At 48.1% G+C, this 8,963-nt stretch overlaps 1 protein-coding gene across 1 annotated transcript in view; it reads left to right on the plus strand.

Annotated features, from left to right (window-relative positions):
- Window positions 1-6,208, plus strand: part of LOC135248622 (alpha-1,6-mannosylglycoprotein 6-beta-N-acetylglucosaminyltransferase B) — a 135,767-nt gene extending 129,559 nt beyond the window's left edge. The window contains exons 16-18 of the mRNA XM_064323443.1: window positions 3,442-3,516; window positions 5,217-5,491; window positions 5,952-6,208. Of these exons, the coding sequence (XP_064179513.1) occupies window positions 3,442-3,516; window positions 5,217-5,491; window positions 5,952-6,150 (549 nt within the window). The 3' untranslated portion in view covers window positions 6,151-6,208. The remainder of the gene's footprint in view (window positions 1-3,441; window positions 3,517-5,216; window positions 5,492-5,951) is intronic.
- Window positions 6,209-8,963: the final 2,755 nt, after the last annotated feature.

The raw sequence follows: 8,963 nt of genomic DNA on the forward strand, positions 1-8,963 counted from the left end.
GCCAGCCGTCCTGTTTCCATTCTCCTCCCCCCTCCCCACCCCCCCGCCCCCCCCGGAACCAAGCGGCTTCCCGCTCACCCCCTCCACCTGACCCGGCTCCATCCGTTCCACCCCTGCCCCTCTTTTCCCACAATCAGGGAAAGGTATCACACACTTCATCGGACTCGTCGCCGACCTCGTCGCCTGGCGCGCTTCAGAAAGAGCGTGCTGCAGACCGCAGCTCGGGTCCACGGAGGAAAGAGCTCTCTCCAGATGTGCCTCCGAAACTTCAATTCACTTTCACTTCACTTCAGTGCACGCTCCACTTCGGCTGATGACTGTTGGACGTCATTACAATAGCAGTGGCTACATTTATGGGAAAGGTTTTTTTTTGTTTTTTTTTCCAAAAGAGCAAGCCCTACGCATGGACCACTGCTCTCCAGTCTGCAACATCAGGGCACCTGGCCTCTATCCGCGGCTGTTCGAGCCTGCTCTGCCCGGTCATTTCTGCTCTGTGTTCTGACCTCCTCATGGGGGAATCAGCTTCCCACTGCAGTCAGAACAGCAGAGAAGCTCTACCCAGCTCCCAACACAGCCTGACGACCCATCTCTTCAGACTGCATGACTTCAGACTCAATGGCTTCCCTGACCCTCTTTAGCTATCCTCGTTTACGAATAACGTCACACTGATTGTGATATTTTCTTTTGTTGGTTTGTTCAGCTAACTATCCACTTATTGATTATTAATGGGTTTACTGTGCTATACTGTAGATATTGCACTTCTGCCTTACCGAGACTAACGCCAACGTCTTTCACTTTTGCAAAGTGATTGCTTGTGTAATGTGAACCCTGAGATGATTTCTACGTAACATGACAACATGTTGCGTAGACAACAGAGCAAGCAAAATCTTTTACAAACTCCTTTGAGGAGTTCTGTGGAGCTCTCAATGATCACAGAGAAGCGCAGACATCATTGTTAATGCTGCAGTTGCATTATTAAACTGTCAAAATGTTTTCATCTGTGTCTTGATCTGCACTAATGCTTGTGTCTGTATTTTATAACTGTGTTCAAACTAAGGGCTCCTAGTAACTTGTCAGCAATAAATGTTTAAACCTTTTACCAAATATTTCATATATTTTGCAAATATGCTTCATTCTATAAATATTGCATCGGTTATTACGTATTACAGACTTACTAAAAACGTTCATTTTGTCAGTTTTTGTGAACGTTGCGAATGTGGGGTTTATATAAAATATAAAATTCCTGTGATGTCAGTGAAGTGGGGAGGTGGGGGGGTGGAGGGGGGGTGGGGGTGCGGGTACTCCGGGTCTGTAATTCGCACAAGTCTCCAGCGGTTAGCTGTCATATTACATTGGATGATGTACTGTACACCGCGTCTTCATCTTCGGGCTTTGTTTGCTCAAGGGGGATGCTGGGAAACTCCTGTCAGCAGAAAAGCTAAGCGGCCTCAGGACCTTTTTTTTTTTTACGTAGCGATGTTGCCAGGTAGCACTGGCAGTGAAAAGAGCTGCTCACGGATTCCTTTGAAGCGCGGAGTCATTCACACAGATACGAAACCAGCAGCCGTTCAATCCATCATTTGACCAATCTTTTTTTCTTTTTTTGTGCGCTCTTCATACCAGTGCTTCATCCCTACTGTTTTTCAATAGTTAATAAAGCGGGTATCGGAGGCCTGCGTCAGGCACACTGAAGAAATCACCAGCAAATGAGGCAAAGCAATGTACAATTATGCCCGTAAAAAGTCTGTAACAATGGGGTAACATTGCTAACAACAGCCTGCAGCACAAACAAATCTTTGAGCCGTGGTTGCGGATGATGGAAAAAGAGTGAAAACCACTCATATCGCTTTCTGCGCACATTCCAAATAGATTGTAAAATGTCTGCCATCAATTGCAATTCTGGCAGACATTAACAGACCCAGGTTGTGTTATATCAAAAAAATTATTTTACAGTTTATATTGATGTCCTTCATGGCAGAATGTTATGCCATTTATAGAGTGCGGTGCTTAGAATTCTCTCAGCTCAGAAACTCGTACAGTATATGTACATGGATTAATGGATTAATGGATCTAAATGCTGCTTCCATTTAGATCTGGTCATGGCTCATGTATGGACCCAAGGACATCCTGTGGTTATGCAGTAGTTAATTGCAGTTTAAATTTTTTTTTTTTATGACAAACTGAATTTGAAGTGACTCTGATTGTGGAGCATTAGAAAGTTCCTGTCCTCTGTGCAGGTGATGTGGTGATCAGGCATAGCTTCACCTTCAAAGAGGTGCATCGAGGTCATTACGGTAGGCTTTCATCTCATATGAAACGACTTAAACATGTTTCCAGCTTTGGGGTTTTCAAAGCTTTATTGAAGTTTTAATCTAAAGCCGGATGGGATGAATTATGTATCATTTCCACTGCTGGCTTTGCCGGAATATTTAAAAAAAAAAAAAAACATGGACTGAATTGATTGCTAAAGCGGCCAAAGTCCAGTTCCACGTACCTTCCCGTTTAGAATCTGCGCATCTTGAAAAGCAAAAAGCCTCTGGCAAGCAAAACGATGTTTTTAAACAGGGATGTCTCGCTTGTTTTTAAGGTAGATTTTGTTGCCGTGCCTTTTCGTTTGTCGTACATTCAGATCATTTTAGGCATTTGGCCCGTGTGAGTCGCTTCATTTGACAGTGTAAAATGAATTACTGTACTTAGTCTAGACTCATTAACGTTTTCATTAGCAATGATTTTGCATTTGTGCTAGAAGCCAGACAAAGAGAAACATGTTTACAAATAAGGTTCCATTTAATCTATACCTGTTAGGGCGTTGAGGGGATTTTTATCTTTTGTTGAATCAGGAGGTTTTTTTTAAATTTTTAAATTTTTTTTAACTGATTCAATTGAGGATAAAACGATTTGCAGTGACTCGATTGGTTTAAAAGGCCACGTATTGAATCGCTGATTTCAATCTGTGGCAAAGCAAAGGCAATTAAGCCAGATGTTCTTCACAATTGCTGCGTTTGTCTGTTTTGATTAATGACAGAAATGCCTTTTGATTGCAATTAGGGTGCACAGCATAGAGGAGGGAAAACAGTGTGTTAAAATGCACCAGGGCAATATTCCCCTTTATGCCGATGACATCACTGTTATCAAGTGATTGTGTGTGACATATATATATATATATATGTCACACACAATCACTTGATATATATATAAAGATGCAATCCTTTAATGCACTTTCAGATTTCCCACCCCAACATTCCCCATCCCAAAGAAATACAGCACAAAAAATATAACCCTAGAGCTAATTGTGTTCATGTGTTCCAAGCTAACTGCTCACAGAATAGTCTAGCAGGTATATAATGATCATATTAGTATGTGGTTCTTTAATATATGGGTCCCAGCCCCAGAGTCTGCTGTAGATCATGTGGTGAAGTGCCTGTGTGTTTGTGCCCGCAGGTGGAGCCCTACCTGCCCTATGAGTACACCTGTGAGGGGATGCTGGAGAGAGTGCACGCCTACATTCAGCACCAGGTGAGCTCCCTCTTCTGGCGTCCCCCCCCCCCCCCCCCCCATACAGTACATACATACTGGACCTGGGTCAAATATGTGTTTATTTCGGATTCAAATACTTTTCTGTGCTCTGTTGGTCTTGCCTGGCGTAATTGAGCCTGCCAAAATGACCAGAAGGCGGGGTTTGCACTTTATGAGAGTATTTCATTGGTTCCAATACACCAGACAAGACCAGTAAAGCCTAGAAAAGTATTTGAATCCAGAACAAATACGTATTTGACCCAGGTCTGATACATACAGACAGACAGACACACCGACAGACAGACATCACCTCCTCCTTTCCCACTCTGCACCTGCTCTGCTTGTGCTGTCATCTCATCTTTTCTCAGAATCTCAGCAAACATACATGCACACAAAAACACACACACACACACACCCACACAATCACACACACACACACACACACACATCCACCCACACAATCACATAGACACACACACAAACACAATCACACATCCACCCACACACAAACACACCCACACACACCCACACAAACATACACACACACAATCAGTCACACACACACACACACACACACACACACAATCAGTCACACATACACACACACGCACACACACACACACGGACACCCACACAATCACGCCAGCAGAACCCTATTCCGCGCTTTCCCTGACCTTTGCCCCTTCCCGTCTCCCAGAATTCATTGTAATCCCCAGAAGCCCCCACCTCGGCTGATAAAGCCACCTACGCCACCTCTGGTTTCATAAGCCGCGGGGTGTGATTGTTTTTTTTTTTTTTTTTACGGTTTTCGTGTTATTGACTTAAAGGCACGCTGGGGCGTGGAAGTGGCGGAGGGGGGGACGGGGGGGACGGGGGGGACGGACGGGGGGTTGGGGCGGGGGGGGGGGGGGGGGGTTGGGGGGGGGCTTCTGGACTGCCGCAGCGCCTTCCAGTCAGCGCCCCCGTCAGATGCGAGATGCTGTTCTTTGTGACGTGTCAGAGGCCCGGGCGCGGGCCGGGGGACGTGCCCGGACTCCCGAGCGGTCCCCTGTGCTCCGTCCTGTCAACACGCCGACCACCCCCCCCCCCCCCCGATCTCCGCTCATCACCCCTCTCTTCGTAACGCGGCCCGTTATCTCTCCCCCGCCCGCCTCCCCCCCGGACGAGTCACTCTGGCAGAGGAGATTCAAGGCCTGTTATCTGCTGGGTTTTTTTTTTTTTTTTTTGGCGTGAAAATAAATGAATTTATGCTTAATCCTGTTTAATAAACAGGGCTGGGGGAGGGGCGGGGGGGGGGGGGGGGGCTGGGGAAGGGGGGGGGTTGGCTCCATGGATATGTCAGGAATGTAGTTATTATCAGGGGAATCTGGAAGCCTTAGCTGGGGATTCGTTTAATCTCCAGGCTTTTGGTGTTTAAATTTGACTGAGCCCTCGCTGTGGAGCGCTTCTGTCCCACACGCGCTTCAGGTTGTGTCAGGGCCGTGGAAAACTTGGCTTTTTTTTGTTCCCCGCGTCTCACCTTTCATCGTGCCGACTGAAAATAGTTTTTCCCACGCGTGTATTTGACGTAACCTCGCGCCTTTTGCTGATTTTTCTTGTGACCCGTGCCTCAGTGAGCGCTGTGCGCTGAGGGCTGCGGCTCGCAGTCACGCGCCCGCGAGGTGTTTAACGTTGCCGCGTCTGGCGTCCGTTCCGCGCAGGACTTCTGCGTCCCCGAAACTCCCGCGTTTCCGGCGGCCAACGGCTCCAGGCCGTGGCCTGGGGGCCCGTCCGGCCCCTTCGTCATCCTGCCCAACTCCACCGGGCTGGGCTGGGCCCCCAACGCCAGCGCTCCCCCCTGCTGGCCCCCGCTGAGCGCCCTGCAGCTGCTGGTGTCGGAGGAGGGCCAGTCCTGCGTGGAGGCGTGCCGACGAGGGGGACTGGTGTGCGAGCCCGCCTTCTTCCGCTTCATCAACAACAAGGAGGCCCTCAGCCGGTGAGCCCCGCCCACTCAACGCCCCGCCCACTCTATGCCCCGCACACTCACAGCCCCGCCCGCATCACTGCGTCTGTGTGTGTGTGTGTGTATATAGGTGTGTGCGCATGGGTGTGTGTCTGTGTGTGTGTGTGTGTGTGTGTATGTGTGTTCTATTAGCTCGAAAGGTTGCATGTGATTTGTGTATAATGCCCACTTCAGACCAAAGATTCGCGACACGAGCAGCTGCAACTGGCGACGCTTTGCAACATCCTAAAACTGGCCAGCTGCGATCAGGCGCCCTGAATCGGCTGCAGTGGCGAGCGCGGGCATCAGACACTCTGAGATGAGCGGTTCACACCATAGACATATGTCTGTGGTTCACACCGCTGCAACTCCTCTCAGCAACACGCTGAACGGTTTTGCTGCGTCGCAAATCTTTGGTCTGAACCAGGCTTCCCCTGCGTCCCCTGCTCCCCAGGCTGGAGGTGCAGTGCGAAGGCCTGGAGGCGGAGCTGAACCACGTCTTCCCCGCCTTCTCCGCGCCGCAGCGGGAGTGCGGCCTGCAGAAGGAGCCGCTGCTCTTCAGCTGCGCGGGCGCCAGCGCCAAGTACCGCCGCCTCTGCCCCTGCAGGGACTTCCGCAAGGGCCAGGTGGCGCTGTGCCGGGACTGCCTATGATGAGGCCACCGCCCCGCCCCGCCCCGCCCAGCCCCCGCCCCCGAAAACCCTGACCCCGCCTCCCAAGTTCCAGCGCCATCACCCGCCCGGGAAGGAGAGAGCGGGCCCAGCCCGGAAGAGGAAGAGGAAGAGGAAGGGGAATCTGAGGGGGAGGTGGCCTGGCACTGCCGTGCGCCGGCGTGGTGTCGTCGTGGTAACTATGCAGCCGGGGGCAACAGCAGCGGAACCGGATCAGAGGAGCTCCGTCTCTTGCATCATTTCCTTCAGGGATCGTGGGTGAGGTATGGCGTACTGGTTAAACCTCGAACCCGGTCCCCTGCGTCAGCTCGCTTTGATGCTGGCTTCAGCAGCACAGGATGTAAACCAATGGGATCACCTGGCTGGGGTGGACACACGAGAATCCACCGTGCCCCAGAAACTCACACTTCACTAAACTTCTCATCCAAGCGTGATCTATTTATTTATTTATTTATTTTCTTGTGATACCTCTCACCATGACTATTAATCAGAAGTGGTAGTATGCCTGAGAGGGGCAGGGCTGTGGACTGGCGGTGTCCCATCTGGACGGGGGGGGGGGGGGGGGGGTACGCCAAAGTTTAAGGATCGGGTTTATTGTGAAGTCTGTCCGGGAGGTGTTAGCAGTGCATGAGTCCAAAAAGGAGATCAATGCTGAGCGCTTCAACCGTTACCGCTGCTGTGATTGGTGGACCCTGGAGCTCCGCACCTCGCTCTCGACCCCCCCTCCCCCCACCCCCCCCAAACGATCCAGTCACCAGGCTGACCCGGGTGATAATCTGCTGAAGTGAGAGAAAATGTTATTTTTCCACTAAGGGTGAGCAGTCAAGGACTGAAGATTTTTTTTTTTTTCAAAAAAATCTGCATTTGTAACGTTAATATAAAATAAAAAGGATATTACGAAGATTTCAAAAAAACAAAAAAATGTTAATTTATCATTGTGTGTTTTCACTGCTATAATTTTGTTATCTAAATATATAAAACCTTTCTGACACCCTCTTCAGTGTAGCGAATGCGTTTCTTCCTCCCGTCGTGTGTCATATCCTCCGGTATTACACCCACTTCCTGTCTGTCGGTGCCTCTGTTTGGGCCCTGAATGCCAGTTAAGCACAGATTGATTGTAGCTGCCAATTCAGTGCGGTTCATGAAACAAGGAAATCAGTTCTAAATATTTCATTCTTTTAAAAGGTACTCAAGGGTGAGAATGTTGTGTTGATGTACATGAAGATTGGAGTATGAAGACGTCCAGTACATTGCTCTTTAATCTGGGCTGCAGATGGGGGGCGGGGGGGGGCAACTATATTTTTTGTGCCCCTCAAACAGTTCTAGTTGCAGTCTGCGTAGAAGAACACTGAGCATTCACCCAGACGGCAAACCTGTGGTTATGTTCGTGCTAATTAGGCTGCGCAGTAGCGCTAGTACGAAAGCATTATAGCAGATTAGCCGTTGTTCAATGCGTTTCTAGCCTGCAGACAGAAGCTGTTTTGGTGTTTCTGTCTGAATAACTTTGTGTGCTGTTATCATTCAGCACCAATCTCTCTTCCCTGAGATCAGCCAGCGTGTCCTCCCTCTCCTGGGTCCAAAAGCCTGTCATACTTTATTAAAAAAAAAGTACATCTGCCAAATGAATAGCAACTAGATATGAATGAATGCTTAAGCAGTAGCAAGGAAACGGAAGTGCTTTCAAACTATTTAAACCTTCACAGCAAACAGCTTTGACCCGAATCTGTTGTACATTAATGATTTACGTGACTAAGCTCACAGCAAACACGAATGCCAATAATGTGGACTTGGAATAAAAATGAAGATAGGTAGTGTAGCAAGTGTTGTCAGGTAGTTTTACTTGGACTAGCGCTTACTTTGAGGGTCTGGAAAATGCTTTTTTTTTTGCTGTAAAAATATTATGTACTTTATACGTGCATATGACGCAATGGCATGTGAAATATTTACACCTGATATGGATGTAAATACCCTCATATTGAAGCTGGCAGTCGGCACTATAACCTCGCATATTGGTTTATTTCAAATCCAATGTGCCAGGGCAACAATAACAATAATACACTTAGGCATTTAACAGATGCTCTTATCTAGAGTGGCTTACCAATGTGCATAACTAATGGTTTCATAAAAAACAATAGTGATAATAAAATGTGTTTTGTTCAGTGTTTTTCAGTGCATTCTCAAAGTGCTTTTCAATGCGCTTCAACCAGAATGATTAATCCACCAGTAACTTAAGGAAGATAAATACTAGTAGAACATGGTGCACAGCACACAGACCACCGCCTATCATGCATATCAGGTTCACATGCCATGATTTCTGATTTTCTGCCATCTCCAGGGCAAGATGTGTAAGCGGACCAGCATGCAACAGGGTATTTTTGCTAACAGCGCTCTTGCTCATTTTTCCAGCGGTGCCAGTTAAAGTGCATCCGCACATCCGCATACTCACATTCTCATGTGAATTCTTTGCTCTGTTGCTCCTCGTTTGTTTTTGGAAAAAAAAAAAAAAAGAGTCACTGCACTCAGAGCTGTTATGCATTCAAAACACATCAACTCCCACAGACGCACACACACAAACACAGGCGCAGACACACACACACACACACACACACACACACACACACAAGCACAAGCACAAGAGTGCAACTAATCAGAGTTGCATTTATTCAAGAGTTGAATCTCCAAGTTTGTATTTAACTGCCGATGTCTGGGGGAAAAAAAAAAAAGAAAAAAAAAATGCAAACAGAAAGCTAAGAATATCTCTGAATACCACAGCTACAGCTTACTGCTTCTGTGTG

This window comes from Anguilla rostrata, chromosome 2 (genome assembly GCF_018555375.3).
Source record: "Anguilla rostrata isolate EN2019 chromosome 2, ASM1855537v3, whole genome shotgun sequence".
Classification (NCBI taxonomy): Eukaryota; Metazoa; Chordata; class Actinopteri; order Anguilliformes; family Anguillidae; genus Anguilla; species Anguilla rostrata.